This window comes from Petromyzon marinus, chromosome 16, assembly GCF_048934315.1.
Source record: "Petromyzon marinus isolate PM22_M1 ecotype Great Lakes invasive population chromosome 16, UKy_Petmar_22M1.pri1.0, whole genome shotgun sequence".
Classification (NCBI taxonomy): domain Eukaryota; kingdom Metazoa; phylum Chordata; class Hyperoartia; order Petromyzontiformes; family Petromyzontidae; genus Petromyzon; species Petromyzon marinus.
The window spans coordinates 2,662,519-2,680,770 of NC_133682.1; the positions used below are offsets into that span (position 1 = coordinate 2,662,519).

Sequence of the window (18,252 nt, forward strand, 5' to 3'; positions counted from 1 at the left end):
AACAACAACCGCCATTCGCCACTAAGTGGCGGTGACGTCACCACGGCGCCTGTGCCAGCCTAGGTGCACTTTTAGGCCACGTGAAGTGTCGTGGTGCTGACCACCCACCACCCTCGCGTGCCGTGCCGGCCTTCATAGGTGCTCACTAACAGAACTTGCACCGAAAGTCTGCTATGGCTACACGGGGGACCTTTGTCTTTGCAGTTTGGGTCTAAACAAGACCGTGCCTCAAACCACCGTTGCGCTGGGTGCGATTTTTCTTGTTGTGATTCTCTCCTTCATGACTGCAAGCCCCCAGGTGTCAACTCAGAGAGGTTGATGTTTTCGAGAGACCGCATGGGAAAATAAAAATCACAAACACAACACCAGCACGCTCACCACGTACGTGATGAACACTGCCTTTCAATGTAAAAAAATAATACATAGGCTGACGTTTTCAGCAATGGCCTTTTCCTCGGAACGGACAGCGCGGCATTTTTGTTCCTTCGTGACAAACGTGGCGGTGTGGTTTTTTTGTTTTTTGTCGCTGTGCCTGCAGTTTTTCCAGGAAAAAAATCCTCGAAGTGAAAAGTATCGATTCTTACTCACGCAATTCAATACATGTGTATCGTGAGATGAAAAATCATTATTCATCTAAGAATCGATTCATCGTCACAACCCCTGCTGAACATCCAAAGTAGATTTGCCGCACGTCACCGACGTTTAAATAAATGCAAAACAACGTCTTGTAAACAGTTCCAAGCATTTATTAAGTTGATGCAACGAGTGATTTGAAAAAAAAACGAAAATGTTATTGGTTTTTCACACGCGTATATTTTGTTTGTTCCCATGCAGGAGCCACGGCTTTGCTGGAGACGGCCAAGGAGGGGGGACAGTGAGGATGGTACCAGCAACCACGTCCTGCACCACAGCACCACGTCCTGCACCACAGCACCACGTCCTGCACCACAGCACCACGTCCTGCACCACAGCACCACGTCCTGCACCACAGCACCACGTCCTGCACCACAGCACCACGTCCTGCACCACAGCACCAGCACCGCAGCGCCACGTCCTGCCAGGGTCACAGAGGGGCCGGGGGAGTGGTGGGAGGGCAGCCACCGTGGGTATCGTGGCTTTCTGGACACAGCCACCATTTTTATATCTAGCTCAGAAACATCCACAATATTTTTAGATTTGGCTAAAACACCGACACATTTTTGGACAAAAATAATGGTTAATTTTGTGTATTTCTCCCTTCAACAAGGTTAATGCCGATATGCAGATGAGGGGACCTTTAAATTATGCAGCAGTGCAGGACCAAGTCATGAGCCAATACAGTAGTTGCATGGATTTAACATAATTAAAGTAGAGCAAGACTCCCCCTTATCCGTGCCAAAGTTGTGGGATAAACTTCAGGAGCCTTATCTGTAAACTGACCAATAACCATGCGCGAATAGGGCATTCCAAACTTCAAAGTGCGGCTGGGCCCTTGCAGAGGGGGTCACGGGCAGATACGGAGGGGTTAGATAGCTGTGGGCACAGTGGATCATTTTCATCAACTACGAAACAAAGACCCACATACTACATTGTTTGTTTCCTTGGCAGTATATTTATCACATCGTTTTCATAAATAAAATGTTACCTTCCCATCCCATCCGCCACTTCCACCATTTCTCCCCAGCCGTCCGCTGCTGCCCATCACCACATACCACCCCTGCCACTTTTTCCCCTCTCGACACGCGAGTCCTTGAGCGGAGAGATCCTGCAAGTATAACCTTGGACGCCGGATGCCCGGCGCAAAAAAAAACAACGCACGTCACGACGAAATTTAGACACAACACAAACACGCAGAGCAAGTGCTCGCAGATACTCTCGTGCAAAAATCGCCGTCGCTTTGCCTGTCTGGTCATTGTCTTTTTTGTGGGAATAATGGGATGCATTTATGGAGTTGGAGGTCCACAGAGTGTTTGATTGCATGTCAATGTGGTGTGTCTTTCGTATAAACGGGTCCCTGCTCAACCGGCAATATTATGATCACGTGGACTGAATGCTACGTCTGTGGCGCTCACTACAAGCTTCAATAAAAGTTAGGAAACGTCAAGGCTTATTTGTGCATATTCCTCAATATGCGATGATGCAGGTTGGTTATAGTCACTGTAAGCATTTCCAGCGGCGTCCAAATATCTGACGCTGAAGAGCGGATTTTTTTAACGTGCATCAAATCGTAACTTTGTTCACGACATTCCGTGGCATAATTAGGTTTTCTAATTTAGGGGATGAGAGCGATGGAAAATTTCCAAGGCGTTCTCAGATTTTTCACACTGGGCGTAGCGAATGGTTGTTATTTACGCGTGAACTTATTTTTTGCCGTTTGATAAATACTGCAAAGACTAAAAAAAATTGTGTTTTGGATGGAAAAAATGTATGTTGTGTGTGCATTCTTTCATATTTTCACGAAAGGAAAAAAGTGACTGTCCCAGTGACGGCTCCGAACTTTTTTTTGCGAATAATCGTTTCCTGAAGCAGAGACATTCGTATGTATGTTGAATTTCTTTCGCACCATACGTAACCAACGGTCGTTTATGCGGAGATAAGCGTTTTGTTTCAATTGAGTCGCATTAACCACTGTAATCGCGATGCGCTGTTTCAATTTTGTAATCTTTAACCTTGTTATTTTTTAAGGATCAAAATGCGGATGTTTTGGCTCTGAAAGTGAAAATCATATACTTAAAATAATTACTTTCTTCCCCTTCTGCTCTCTTTTGGTTTATAAACACACTGTAAGTGCTTGCAGTAATAAAATAAGTGATTCTAACACTGTAAATGGTCAATTACAGTATATTTGAAAATGTTCACATTTACACAATGTCACACTAGTCAATGTTCCTTAGCCTGTGCCGTTATAGGCTCACAAGGTATGAGCTACTAACAAAAATGTAACAGAAATTGCAATTTCCATCAAATTTTTTTTTAAACCGCATTGTTTCCCAATAAGACCACGTTTGGCCCATTGGAAGCTTGTATTTTTTATTCACGAAACATGAATAGCATATATTATACGAAGGCATAAACAAGGTGTAATTTACCTTTTTAAATATATACGTTGCGAGAACTCAACTCCATCTCTGGGTGTAGTTGGAGCAGTACTGGACAGAAGTTACAGCGGTTACACGACTAGAGAATGCAGAACTAAGCTGGGACTTTCTGCGTGTTTTGCAACGCTGTTCACTTAAATTTTGATTTAAAGCTTTCGTGACTGCAGGGATTCATATTCTTGGTTCTTTCGGTAAAATCACGTAGAAGGGAAACAAAAAAATAAAAAAAATTATAAAACAATAAAATTATCACGACGTTTCGACTGCAACACAAGCAATCATCATCAGGTCTGAAAACCACAGCAGGAAAATTTGAAAAAAGTTTTCAAATTTGAAAAAAAGTTTTCACATTTTCTTGCTGTGGTTTTCACACCTGATGATGATTGCTTGTGTTGCAGTCGAAACGTCATGATAATTGTATTGTTTTATATTTTTATTATTTTATTGTTGCTGTTCACTTATTTGAGATTTAGGATAGCGGTTAAAATTCTTGTTAAATGTGACGGCTCCCTCCTCGCTCCCAAAATGCCTCCCATTGTACGTGGGACGCGGTCTATCCTCCGATGTTATTTCAAGGGTACAACCCGATAGATTTGAAATGTGGTGTTTTGCATCATTGTTGCTAGGTGTATGAGACAGCAATAAATATTGTTCACTTCCTCCCCTGTTATCACTTCAATGTTATTGCTCTGAGCATATCTGCCGAGCAACTGGATCGTGAGCCAGGGAACGCTGTAGATTACAATACATTCAATGTACTGAACATAGATTACAATTTATTGCAGCAAATGGTCATTTCCTCAAATTTATATTGCAATGCAGAGGGGAATTAGCTGTCAAACATTCGACAGGATATGGAAGTTATCACCTTTGCAAGACGCAGCGCCGGACATAGAATGAAGTGGAAATACCACTGCAAGAAGATTCCAGTGAAGGAAACGGCCACACCCCAAATGGCCCAAAAGGGACATGCACAAGAAGAGAGGGAATTCCTTCCACTGACAAGCTCATGTCTAGATTGAACCATCAAGAGAAAGTGATCCACTGTAGAGTGACTGAACGGGGAGGCTTTCATGTGGCACTTTTGTCGTGCAGGGGCCAGTTCCACTTGACGTTGTTCCACAGATTTCAGTTTCAGTTTATTTTCGGTAGAGCCCTGTGAGCCATCCGGCTCTTGAATCGGGTGCAACCGCAACAAACAAAAAAACAAAAACACGAACAAGAAAAACATCTTAATGTGACTATGTGACAGTGCAAACAGAAAATCCATGGAAAAAAACCAGCAAAAATATTCCTGAAAATAGCACCGTACACCAACGCTGTGTGCAAAAAATCCCAGTGGGATGCAAGTCAAACAACAACAACCATAAGGAAAATTAGATTAAGGCCATCAGTCTAACTCCGTACTACAACAAAACAAACATGTCCAAACCAAAAAACGTTTTCCAAATCACCAAAAAATAAAGCCATAATTGCAACGTAACAGTGATCACAAGGACTGTGACCGAATTTTTACAATAAACTACATAAATAACATGTAACACCAAACCCTCTGCATCACCAAAGATGGAGAGAAGTCAAGAATTGTGCACCTTAGACCACTTAAATTGGTTTGCAAACGCTGAATCAATAACAATACGTTTGAGATACAGTACAATGCTGCCACACACAAAGGCCTTTTAGACACATAGCCACCGGTTTTTATTTATTTCTAAATTTGGTTGTCTTGGCAATGTCTTGTCATTACTTCCCAGAAGTTTTGATTTAAAGCTTTCGTGACTGCAGTGATTCATATTCTTGGTTCCCAGAAGTTGGTTTGGCCAATCATGGAATTTCCTTGCCAGACCTTGAAAATAATTCAAATATATCGTTAATGATGGATTTAACACAAACATTTCACCACAGAAATGTGGTGATACATAAAAACTGTTTTTTTTACAGCTAACGACGGGTTAGTGCATATAGGTTAAGGACACGATTGAAACTGATAAAGTCGACTTTGTACAGACACGTTGTTACCAGCAGTGATAGGCGGTGGCCAAGAATCTAGGTAACAGTGTCCGAGAGTCCGTTATACACTTGGGAGATGGAGCAATGGAATCAGCTAGTACGCAAGGTGCTCGGCTGGATCATTACATAAAGAAGTTGTATGTGGTGCGTGAAGTCGCAGTGCGTGTAATTTGGCCGCTTAGGTGGGGACGATGTTTCCGTTCCAGTGGCCGTAGGCAAGGCACGATCGCTTTTGAGTGTCACAAACTTTTGTCCTTGAGCGTCGGTGGCCTGAGCCGGCTATTTAAAGGCCACGCGGCACGTTTACAAACTGCACCCCAAACACACCCGGGGGTTTTGTGTGCCGACCAAAAGCAGGGCGGTGAATTCATAATTGAAATTTGATGAGTTCAAATGACGGGTAAGGTTCACCGAAGGATCGTTTTCAGAAGGGTCCTGCCAAGTTTTTTGCGCAGTCGGGAGGCAAGGTTGTGACGTGTGTAATCTTAGAGTAATTTGCAGGGGTTTTTTTTTCAGCATTGAGATGATTTGCCATGAACAGATACGTGTATTTTTTTTACAGTTAGGGGAGGAAATCCATGCAGAGCAAGGGGGCGTACAAACTCCACACATTGCACAGGTTGTTTTGGGTTAGATCGCGTAAATGTGTTGTTAAACCCGCCACCACCCGACACAGCCAATTAGTAAGGTTTGTCACTTAGAGCATGCCAAGTCGTCACTAGTACAGCACACCGATGTGTTGGAGTGCAAAGCCACAACATTCACAATCCAAGTACGATGTTTCGACAGTAATTGCAACTATAGATTTCGATTTAAAGCTTTCGTGACTGCAATGATTCATCTTCTTTGGTTCTTTCGGTAAAGTCACGTAGAATGAGAATAAGAGACTGTCAGGTAGGACAGTCTCGTCCTTTCGCCTGATGAAGGCCGCTTGTGTTGTGGCCGAAACGTCGTGAGAATATTATTGTGTTATTTTATTTTATCAATTTATTATTTTATTCTCATTCTACGTGACTTTACCGAAAGAACCAAAGAAGAAGAATTGCAACTAGCTTCATCGGGGAGAGTTTAACGACACATTTATATATTTACGCGATCTAATCCCCCCCCAAAAAAACTCCTGTATTACGGATATTGATCGCAAAAGCCTACGTGTCAAACAAACTCTTCACACACTCTCACTGCAGAACAGGGGAGAGAGAACACACATGTGCAACTTTGCAAGGCGCCCGAGTCGGAAATCGAACCTCGGTGATTTATTTGTCTGAGCCACACACACACAAAAGTTGTTGTGAGCGCGGTGCCACTGTGCACAAACTTTGCCTGCGGCTGGAACCCACGTGTCTACGGGGCTGATGGGACCGTACAAGGTGGTCCATATGTCTTGTGACCCCCCCCCACCATTGAATTATTTTAAACGTCATTTTTTTAAAAGTAAGGTTCGTAAAAAATAAAAAATATATAGGGGTCAATTCATATGGTGTCACAAGACATACGGACCACCCTGCTATATTTATGTTTCAGTGGCGTAACACTTGCCTCGTATTTCGGGGTTTTTCCCCTCCAACTGATGCCACACCACCCACCCCCAGCCACCCACACCGCCAACCAATCACCCCTCCACCACCACCAACCCCCTACCACCACCCCCCCACTACCCAATCAACCACCACCCAACCAACAACTCACACCCCCAACCCCCCTCCACCAACCCAACCACGTGTGTAGTCGTTTCTTTTGGGGTGCACTTTGAAAACGCGCCGCACCTCCACAACAACAACAGCAGCAGCCGCCACCTTCCAGCATCCTCTACCAGAGTCATCTACCAAAATCCTCTACCAAACCCTCTACCAAAATCCTCTACCGGAATCTTCTACCGGAATCGTCTACCGGAGTCTTCTACCAAAATCCTCTACCGGAATCTTCTACCGGAATACTCTACCGGAATCATCTACCGGAATCTTCTACCGGAATCCTCTACCGGAATCATCTACCGGAATCCTCTACCGGAATCATCTACCGGAATCCTCTACCAAAACCCTTTACTGGAGTCCTCTACCGGGCGTCCTTTAGTCCGCGCGCCGCTCCCAGGGCCAAGACGACTGTCACGAGTTGCCAAGTCGACTGCCTTGCAAGTTGACAGCAACCACCCCCCCACCACCCACCTCTTCGTCTCTCTCTTTCTCCTCATTCCTCGCGAACATCTCGGACCATGCCGCTGCCGCTGCCCGAAGCCTGAGCGAGAGGGGCGATGTGGCGCATCTACGGCGCGGTGCGCGGTGAGTGCCGTTCAGTTCCAGTTCATTTAGTAGGTAGAGCTCTGTGAGCCGAACAGTGCAGGTACAGTGTAGGTACAATGTGGGTACAGTGTAGGTACAATGCAGGTACAATGCAGGTACAGTGTAGGTACGATGTAGGTACAGTGTAGGTACAATGTAGGTACAGTGTAGGTACAATGTAGGTACAATGTAGGTACAGTGTAGGTACGATGTAGGTACAATGTAGGTACAGTGTAGGTACGATGTAGGTACAGTGTAGGTACGATGTAGGTACAGTGTAGGTACAGTGTAGGTACGATGTAGGTACAGTGTAGGTACGATGTAGGTACAATGTAGGTACAGTGTAGGTACGATGTAGGTACAGTGTAGGTACAATGTAGGTACAGTGTAGGTACAATGTAGGTACAGTGTAGGTACAGTGTAGGTGCAGTGTAGGTACGATGTAGGTACAGTGTAGGTACAATGTAGGTACAGTGTAGGTACAATGTAGGTACAGTGTAGGTGCGATGTAGGTACAGTGTAGGTACAGTGTAGGTACGATGTAGGTACAATGTAGGTACAGTGTAGGTACGATGTAGGTACAATGTAGGTACAGTGTAGGTACAATGTAGGTACAGTGTAGGTACGATGTAGGTACAGTGTAGGTACAATGTAGGTACAGTGTAGGACGGTGTAGGTACAATGCAGGTACAATGTAGGCCTTAGTCGAGTAATAGCTGAATGACTGTGTAACAAATTATATATTTTTTGTTCCTGGGTAGTAAGTGTTATTTCCTAATTGCTTATGCCTCAAAAGTACAGAAAATGCCTATTATTACTCCCCACAAACTTTACTTTTGTGACCAGGAGAGTGATATTTTTAAATGTACCTACTGTCAATGAGAGCACGTGGTGTGCATTTGTGTCATTCCTTCACGTAAAGTCGAGGTCATAAAAACAAAGTTTGTGGGGAACAATAATAGTCATTTTCTATACTTTTCAGGAATAACAATTAGAAAATAACACTTAGCCAGGAACAAAAGTGGTGTTACATAATGAATGGGTCTTATTGCATGTGGATGTGGTCTGCATGTTACATCTCTGCCCCGGTTAACAGGGTAAACCCTGTTCTTATTTGAATAAAAATAGGTGTTAAGGTGCATCTTAACATGCATCAACATCTATCTTGTCGTAACACCTGTTTTATTGCAAGAAAGTGTAAAACGTATTCTTTTTTCATACTTTGATACTGGCCAAAAAAGGTTTAAAAGTGTTTTAAAAAACGATACCGTCTCAACTTCGTTGTCAAATATTGTATAGCCCGACTGATTATGAGATTTATATTTAACATGGCCACATGGAATTGAATGTATCTTTACCCAGATGCCTGTTTAATCTGGCTGCATTGTAAGGGTAGTGTTTGCGTTCACACTAAGCTTGACCCCACGGAATCGAATTGCATGTTAAACATAACCCTACTGTCCCTATATAACCGACATTCAACATATTCAACGAGATTACATTGATCCGATGGCATTTGAAGTCTCAACATTGGGGCTCCAAGTTGAATCATTTACGGTTGATGCAGTTAAGATTTACGGTTTTGGCTTTGTACCCTTGAAATCCAACTGCACGTTAAACCAGGCCTCGCGATTATAACGCGTTGTTTGGAAACTATTTGCAATTTACTTGAATGACACATTAAGCCTGCCTGCACGGAATCTGAGTATTGACAAGGTTAGCCCAGATTTAGCCGTGAAATGTCATAAAAATGCGTCGTGTGTGCAACACACTGATCTCTGCGTACAATAATTGTGCCGGTGGAAGTGATGTGCACGTTTTTTAGGGTTATAATGCGAGATACTTGTGTGGTAAATGACATTAATAACAATTTTTTAAGACATTCGTCAAGAGGAAAAGTATATAATATGCGACGTTTCGGGCTATGGCCCTTATTGAATGCAACATTCACAACGACACGTACTCATTCAAGGGTTTCCTTGGAAATAGCAACCGGTTGTGAATCTTAGCAGTTCAATGTGTCGCTGTTTGTGTTGCATCTGTCTGACTAAACCGCCCGCAATGTGACGGATCTCAGAAGCTAAGCAGGTTTGAGCGTGGCTAGTGGTTGGATGGGTGACCACCATGCACAAGCAAGTTGTCAAGAGGTGACTGTAAGGCTCAGTGCTGGACATTAGAGGGCAGTGAAACAAAATCCATTGTTGTACTGCACTGCTATGCTTCCACATCTATGCTCCTTGTCACCAACCCACAGTGACCAGCGTGGTGAGATGTGATAAAATAACCCCTCCAACCCAAACAGGTGTAGGGGAATCCCCATCTAGAATAAAGTTGCTACATCCCACTAAGTTGTTCCAGGCTTTATGTAACCTCGTTGGAGACGTTGCTGATGATCCTTGTCCTGCTGAGATCACCAAACTCCCCCTCAAACGCTCTTCCTCTTCGTCCTCAGCCTTTGGGCGCAGTCACTGCAATCACCAGTGCCGGGTCACCCCTCAGCTCCCCCAGCACGGTGAAGATGAGCTGGGGACCTCGCTCGGTCCCGCTCACTCCAGGTGACACAGCACGATCCACCACACACACCTCGCTGCCAATTGCATTGACTACACAATGGTTGCGCAATAACATGCATATGCGTTTTAAAAAAAACACAAGCACGACTTCTCTGGAATTCCTTGAAAGTATTTTATGTAATTGAAATCAGCACATGTGCTTGGGGAGGCCTCATTCCCGCAGTGGATTGATCATGGCTGTTCCTCATAATGATGGGGTGATGATTTCCTAGGGTGGTGTCATGTTGCTTTAAGTTAAATGGCTAATATGCACTTTGGCATGAATGGGGATTTATGCTCGATTGTTCTCTGGGTCCAACAGTGGTGATACAAGGCCATAAAGAAAGCTGGCTCTCGTGTAGGCCAAATTAGTTTCAAAGACAATGCATATATTATGAGAGCATGTTTGTTTGCTAGTTTTGTAACAAGTATGTGTGGTTAATGCAGACTTGATGCCTTGAAATAGGTATCTATTTGGTGTATGAATATCTAAACACCTGTTTTATTGCCAGAAAGGGTAAAGCCTATTCCCATATTTTCATAATTAAATCGCTGTTCACCTTTTGTTTGACAGCTCGCAGACATGGGGGTCCAGCGAAGGAAGCTCTCGGCAACAAGACGCAGGCCGGGCAGAGGGCAAGAGGACGAAGCAGGGCCGGCGTAGCTCCCGCTGCGAGTTCATGCACTCGCCACCAATCATCGACGCTTTCTTTTGGGTGAGGCTTCTCCCCTTGTCCCTGAATTTAAACATGGCATTTATTCTTGATATCAATATATATGGTCTCTCCCTTTTTAATTGTAGGCAAAACTCATTGTTTGTTTTAAAGCCAAAGGGTGCCTTGGCAATTGGTAGGGACATGTGCCCTTTTGGCAAATGATTGAAGGTATATTGGGTGCCGTAAAATGCTATTGCTTACACAGAGCCGTACTGACTCATCCAGGGCTCAACACGACGTTGACACAGTTTTGAGCTTTCTATCTCTACAGAAAAGTAACATTTGACTTGAATACATATGACGGGACACTTAATGTACTGAATAGATATCTTTTTAAAACAGTGCTTCTACACATGTACATCCTCGACTAGACCGTTGCAATACAACATGGAAAATGTATTTATAAACAGTTGATGTTCACTGCATATACAGTAAACCTTTAAACATGTTCACCTTTTGGCGTTCTCTGGTCTAACAATGGTTGAGACTAGGCCCTAAAGAAGGCTGTCTCTGGTGTAGACCAAGGAGTTTCATAGACGATGCATATACTACCAGAGCATGTTTTTGTTTGCATGTTCACCACAAGTATGTGTGATTAATGCAGGCATGATTCATTGCAAAAGGTTTCTGTTTGATGTTTGAACATGTTTACACCTGTTTTATTGGCAGAAAGGGCAAAACCTATTCTTATACAATAAACCCTTGTTAATTCGACATATGGGGCTCTGGCCTTGCCGAATTATCTGATATTCCGAATTATGTACAATGGAACTCCCCAGTGCCTCCTGCTCCAATAATTTTTTTTTCCAAATTCGTTTTCTATTCGGTATGGAAATTTGGCTCATGGAGAATTAATACTGTATATATATAGCGAAGGTGCAGCCCTGCCAAATTATCCCCAATTACGAATTATTAAATACCGAAATAACGAGGTTTTACTGTAGGTGAGGTTGGTTTGCCCTTTAACCCTTAAAATTCCGAGGTCAAACATTAGGCGCAAGGAACTCTACCTCTTTACAAGCATTGCACAGCGCAAGCTTGGACTACGGACGCGGTGCCGTACTCAACGCGTGACCTGTTGCGGGCGACCGTGTGCGTGTGTGCGCAGGGAGCCTTTGTGACTCTAGGACTGCAGCTGGTCAAGCGTCTTCATGAGTCTCTTCCGCGAGCATGCCGAGACGACCGGCGTAATGCCTCCGGCTCGAGGGTCAGCCGCTGCCTGTACAAGCTGGTCGGCACCGCTCTGCAGCCATCCTCCCTGGGTAAGGGCGACGTTTGGTCAAATTCGTGAAGACAAAAAAAATCACTAGCGCTGCAAATGCTCGTTTGGGATTATACGTAACGATCGTCAGCACGTGTTACATTTGAAACCCAGGCACTCGCCTTGCTGCATTCCTCTGATATATTAAACAGTGCGCATGTTCCATTGCGTGTTTGTTGTGGGTTTTCCAGTGCTTCTGTTTGGAAAACCATAACAATGGCAGTGTTTTAAGATGACAATATGGCAATTTCACATTTTCAGACAGCTCATAAATATATTGGGTTTTTAAACAAACTGAGATGGTAGCTTGTTGCATGTATCACTTCTTATTGCATGTATCGCTTTCAGGTGTTTCTTGAGTTCTAACAGCAGCCTATGTGGTATCTCTGTCATGGTCGTGACGTTCAGGCCTGCAGCTCGGCATCCTGCCAAAGTCATCAACAACTTCTGGCTTCGAGTCAGATGGGTTGGCTGCACAAGGACCAGCTGACCAAGCCACGGCTGCCACCGCACCGCACTCGCCCTATCGGAGTGGTCAGTGCCAGCTGTCTTGTCGTGTAGTTGTACCTTTAAATAGAAACGTCACACTAAAGTTTGAGTGTCATTTCACGTGATAAGCTTTACTCCTCAGAAACCACAATACGCTCACTGAGTAGTGAATACCCATGGATGTAATGATGCTTTTTTTTTTGTTTACAGAAAGTGAAGCGTCAACTGCCCTGTCTTTTGGTGAACTGTCCTGGAGTGGAGATGCTCCTGAGAAGGTCACTGCTGCAATAAAGTTTCATACCTTGATCTTAAAGTTGTACATTTTTCCATTCAGACCATCTAAAAGATGTGAATGTATGTGTGTGTGTGCGTCTTACAGGACTCTATAGTCGAAGCCCAAGAGTGCTTAACGAGGGCTGCTGAGAAACTGCAATCCGTTTCGGACAACTCTGTCAGTGTTGTTTTACACATCATGGGTAAGAAAGTGACTTCCATTTTGCCAATAGTTGCATTGTGCACCAGTCATCATTGTGGAGCTTACTTGTATGTTCTCTCCCTGTCCTGGTTTTTCTTTCATAGCAATAAAAAAACATACCAATGTTACTGATATTGGCCAAACATCCCAATGCTGAAACATGACCCACAAATGACTCATTTGAGTTTGCACATGGGAAAACTTTCCACCCATTGCAAGAAGATGACAGGACCCTCTTGGAAAAGTCTTGACGCTTTCCTGGATAAGCAAGTGTAATAGTCATCATATGCACCGAACGATGTTGTAAAAACGAAGTCACCGCAAGGAATGGTAATGTTATGTTGCGGTAACCACATCAAGTATCTGGATTTTTCCTGGTGTATTTGTGCAGGCTTGGAGAGAGCCAAGGGTGGAGATGTCCAAGGTGCTGCTCGTTGGTTCACGATGGCAGCTGAGAAGGGCTATGCCAAGGCGCAGTACAATCTTGGCCTTTGCTATAACACTGGAAAAGGAGTGCCCAAGGACATTAACAAAGTGAGTATTCCTCCCCTCTGCGAGCTTGACTATGCACAGATGTCAATAGTAATCGTTTGCAGCTCGTAACCCACTGTCACTGTATTCATCTTAATTCTGCTAAACAATACAAGTGCATTTTTGTGTAAAAAAAAAAATACGGCCCTCAGTCATGCTCGCTGAAGACCTCTCCACACTGTGTTGGTCATGAAGATTTTTACCATACTTCACCACGCTGGTTAGCACGGGTTGGTGAAAGGGGGAGTCCAGGACTGGTTCAAATATCACTTGCCGCTAGTGTTAGCCATGACTAGGATTGAACTTTGGTCACAGGTTCATAGCACAGTATGCTAACGAATGCACCGCCACCACTCTACCCTCCATTGTAATACTAGACGCGAGAGTCATATGGTTGAACTTCTTTCGCACCATACGTAGCTAACAATACTAATCGGAGGTGCGAATGGTGGTTATCGCGTGTGCGAGTATATAGCGCGGTGGACCTTATTTGGTAAAATAACTTTTTAGCGTTTAAACAGCCTGCACTGCTATCTGTGTAGTGCAGCTGAGATGCCTGCAGTGACAATACGGTACAAGAGGGGAATTTTTGTTAAACTGCAACACTGTGTTTCTAATTCTAGCACGCTCGGTCACTTCTCTCTGCAAAGGTCTTTTGCAGTGGACGTAAATATATCGAGAATGTTGCCTGTTGAACATATTTTGAATTCCTATTCGGGCCAAACGGAAAGATTCCCCCCTTACCCATGTTCTAAATTATAAACTGAGGAGCCTTAAAAGGAACTACGGTCAATTACAATTGTGACTGTGTGATACGTAATGAATAGCAATCACAGTGTGACTAATATCAGTTGACAATGGTGATACATTTGTAAATGCGATTGTCAAGGTCGGGCCACTAACCAACAGTGCCATATCCTCCAGTCCAGCTGTGGTGCAAGTTTATAAGTAATATTATTGTAAGCTCGCACTCATTACACTCAAAGTGCTTGTCACGAAGGAACCACAACACCTTGCTGATGTCATCAATAAGCATGAACCATCACGTGAACTCTGTTTATCCTCGCAGTGGATTTTGGCTGAGCCATCGAACAAATACTAGCAGATATATGTGCTTCTGCAGCCATCTGGAATGCCAAGCCACTTGAGCTATGCACTTTTAAATCCACTTCTTTCAAACTGCTTTTTGTGTTCCGATGAGCACGGTTGGCTACGTACGGTGCAAAATAAGTTCAGAATACGTCCATACAATGTGCACGTTCGCAAGAGTCCATGGGACAGAGTAGAAATTGGTACCACCTTGGGTAGAAAAACTTGGATGTTTAGCGATGTATGTATATGTATGTTGACCTTCTTTCGCACCGCATGTCGGCTGCGTTCATGTGCACCAGGCTGCGATGTACTTCGCCCACGCAGCGGCGCAGGGCCACGCGATGGCGCAGTACAACCTCGCGATGTTCTTGAAGAAGAACAGCGGAGAGAACGCCGGCGCCGTCGAACAGCTGCTGGTGCAAGCTGCTCATGGTGGACTCAGAGAGGTGGCCGCTCACTTCACATAGCCGCCGCCCTCTTTCCGCGCGGTGGACGGGAACCCCCCCCCCCCCACCCCCTTTGTGCATTGTTGCTTCCAGTGTTGACGCTTAATGTATCGTGTGTAAATACGTTGAAAATTGTTCTTTGTTATGTGTCACCACTAGGCCCAGTCGTATCTTGGTGTTTATTACACAAAGGCGCCGCACAAGGATTACAATAAAGCAGTCAAGTTCTTGAAAATGGCAGCAGAACAGGAGGTAAGCTCTAGAACAACAACATTTCTTTATAGGGCCAAAGTTCATTGTGGTCATTTAGATATACATATGCACTAATTTTCCCCCCTGCTTGATAATGCACATCCTCCGCTAGGCAACAATCGTAGTGCCCCTCTAGTCAAGTAATCCCTGAACGTTGTCACCATTACGTGGTAATAAACTTACCTTAGAAAACAAATACACTGCCTGTGACTGGTAGGCAGCCAAGTGCAGTGATAGGACTGCATGGCCAGATGGGCTATCTTAGGTCCGTTTTATTTTGGTCTTTCAGCATTGCGCAAGATTGACGGGCTGCTCATTTGATTGGCTCTCAGAGGTAGCTCTGTTACATCTGCTTCCATGGGCTGTGTTTTATCATTATTTTTTGACATGAAGAATTGCATTGCTGTGAGAGAGATCTGAGTTGATACTTCATGTAGTGGAATAGCTTAGTCGGTACAAAACCGGAGTGAAATGACATCTATGGCGGGTCTCCGAGTAATCGAGAGCTTAGTTGGAGGGAGACCGCTCTCATTTATTGGACCCGTCGCCTCGTCTCGATGCGCGGACTCCAGCAACTAATTGTGCACTTCATTTGGCGGTCGACGTTCGAAGGTGGACTGCGACCCTCCAAGGAATGGCCCCCTCCCCCATGATACGTGGATCAAACAAATCACTTGAGACGCCGGTACAGCAGCAGGAGCAGTTGATGCGAATGCCGTCACAAGAGGTCACATTATTGGCGCAATGGCCCTTCGCCGACTATGCGCGGGGATGAATGTGAAGAAAAATAATTGGGAAAATTATTATTCAATGTGAACTTGTTTTTACAAACAATAACAATGGACTACTACTTTGTGCATCAGGACGTGGACAGCATGCACCACCTGGGCATTTGCCTTCAGCACGGGTGGGGCGTGGAGGTCGATTTAGTGGCCGCCAGGAGCTGGTACGAGCGGGCGGCCGAGAGAGGACAGCCCGATGCACAGCACAACCTCATCGTCTTCCAGCTGCTGGACATCGGAGGTGCAGGCCGGACCCACGCGCGGCGTGCAGCTACTCGTTTCCAGTTTTAATATGCATCTGCCATAAGCGTGGGATTGTACCGATGCCGCCACATATCAGTTGTTTTCTTGTCCTCTAGCTGTGTACGTGTTTGTGTTTGAAGGAACCAACCCAGCCTTGCCTGATGAGAGAGAAGGAGCAGAAGCTCATCAATCATTGTCAGCAGCTGCCAGAAACCCAGAGGCATTGCTCGGGGCCAGGCATACTGCAAACCATGGAACAGGTATGAGTGTAAGAGTAAACGGCTATACGCAATCGGTGATTTACAGACAGAAAAAAAGTATGATTGAGACCTTTGAATCGGTCCTCCCAACATAACTTGCACATCACGTGACATCACCATACTGAGTGTAACGCACACAGCTTTCTTTCAGAACACAAACTTAAAAGAGTACAAGTGGTGCCATATTCTTTCGTACAGCAGCAGCAGGACAAAGATAGCTGCACACCAGTTTTGTGGTGACGAATCCCCAGTACAGGAGGACTATCATTGCCTTGTGTCCGAGGGGCTTTTTGTGGGCAAGGCCTCCCTCATCACCCTGCTGGCGACAGTTTTGGCACTGCCTAAGGGTGATGATAAAACCCAATTTAAACGCTTTCTGTATATGTGGCCCAACTCGCCCTGTTGTACCTTCGCACGACGTGTGGTCCCCTTGTCGTGCAGGTAGGGGCGCCCTGCCCGTCGCTCGTGGCGCCGAGGTTGCTGCGCGGTTGCGAAGTGTTGCATCGTCTCCGGCTCTCTTCCCTCCGCGCCACCCTGGCGGTGGCCGTGGTGGGTTCTCTGCACTGCCCGTGTGGGTGGACGGCGCGCGCTTGCCCGTGTCTCTGAGCAGCGGGAGGCTCGACAGCCAGCTGCTGCTTGACGGAGAAGATGCGAACGTCGGCTGCGTCGGCGCTGCCTCGCACCACCTCGCGCTCGGGGGCCTACGGCACGTCCCGTGGGCTGTGGGTGGTGGAGTCTAGAAATCCCTTGTCCACTGGAGCATTCGAGCCGAGCCAGCGCGGGGCCCTTGCGCTACGCGCGGATGGCTTGGGGAGGGGGCCTAACGATGAGTTCTTCACGCCACCACAGTACACAGAGGACAACCGCGTCATCATCGCCCATGGCTTAGCTACGACGTCATAACAACTTGGCACTGCAGTTTGCTTCGATGCAGCCCAGGTGTAGTTCAGTTGTTTTACCGTGAAGAGGTTTTGGATGTAACATTTTTAGCCACCAGTTTGAAATTCATTTACCTGGTCGCCAAAACACCACTGCCTCGTGTGTTCAGATAGTAGCATGTTCTTTTAGGGGATTTAAAAAAAAATATTTATCAACATGAGCCGCTGTTGGTGGTGATTTTACAAGTTAACTGAATTTGATCCACGCACTTAAAACATTTGTATTTGGTTAACTATTAAAATATGGTCTCCAATACCTGAAATGTCAAAAGCTGTGCAATTGTATACAAGGTAAATTTCAGCATTCAACAGCTGTCCAGAACGCAAGGAATTATGTGGTGCTCTGGTGAAATTTGACTTTCTTGCTGTGCCATTACCTGAAATGCAGCGAGTACGCACAAACTCTAAATGCTTAAGTATTTAAATTCACTGCTTTTGGACAAAATATTAGAAGTGGCTGAATTGTAAACACGAACCTAAAACCCATTTTAAGTGTTTTTTTTGGGTAATGTATTAAAATGGTGTCTCTCCAATAGCTGTAATGTGTAAAACGGAGATTGTATACTACACTGGATAAAGGGTGCAGCATTGAACAGCTGTCTTGGGCTCATTTGGTGTTAGTGGGGAATGACTGCCATTGCCAAAACTGGATTGAGTACGCACAAATTATTAATGTTTTTTTTTACTTGTAAATTGTATAAAAATGGATTTAGATGCAAAACCTTAACGGGACAGTGCTTAATGTGCTTGTATTTTTAGTTATTAAAAACAATGTGTTTGCAATTTACTTCTGTTTACTTTCTGGAGGAATACATTTGCAAACAGTTGCAGACCGTGTACCACTCATGA

The 18,252-nt window shown here is 44.8% G+C and overlaps 2 protein-coding genes across 3 annotated transcripts in view; both read left to right on the plus strand.

The window, feature by feature from the left end:
- Nucleotides 1-2,806, plus strand: part of LOC116942979 (uncharacterized) — a 32,982-nt gene extending 30,176 nt beyond the window's left edge. The window contains exons 7-8 of one of the 2 annotated variants that reach the window (XM_032955523.2): nt 835-883; nt 1,664-2,806. In XM_032955523.2, coding sequence (XP_032811414.1) covers nt 835-878 — 44 coding nt within the window. In that variant the 3' untranslated portion in view covers nt 879-883; nt 1,664-2,806. Of the gene's footprint in view, nt 1-834 lie in introns of both variants that reach the window. The other variant, XM_032955522.2, reaches the window with a different exon arrangement.
- Nucleotides 2,807-6,863: 4,057 nt separating this feature from the next.
- DELE1 (DAP3 binding cell death enhancer 1) lies at nt 6,864-18,190 on the plus strand. Its single transcript, XM_032955521.2, has 13 exons — nt 6,864-7,366; nt 9,819-9,921; nt 10,493-10,634; nt 11,743-11,896; nt 12,304-12,429; nt 12,595-12,659; nt 12,764-12,860; nt 13,251-13,393; nt 14,782-14,928; nt 15,088-15,180; nt 16,044-16,203; nt 16,346-16,465; nt 16,907-18,190. The coding sequence occupies exons 1-13, from the start codon at nt 7,339-7,341 to the stop codon at nt 17,203-17,205; spliced, it is 1,677 nt and encodes a 558-aa protein (XP_032811412.2). The 5' UTR covers nt 6,864-7,338; the 3' UTR covers nt 17,206-18,190.
- Nucleotides 18,191-18,252: the final 62 nt, after the last annotated feature.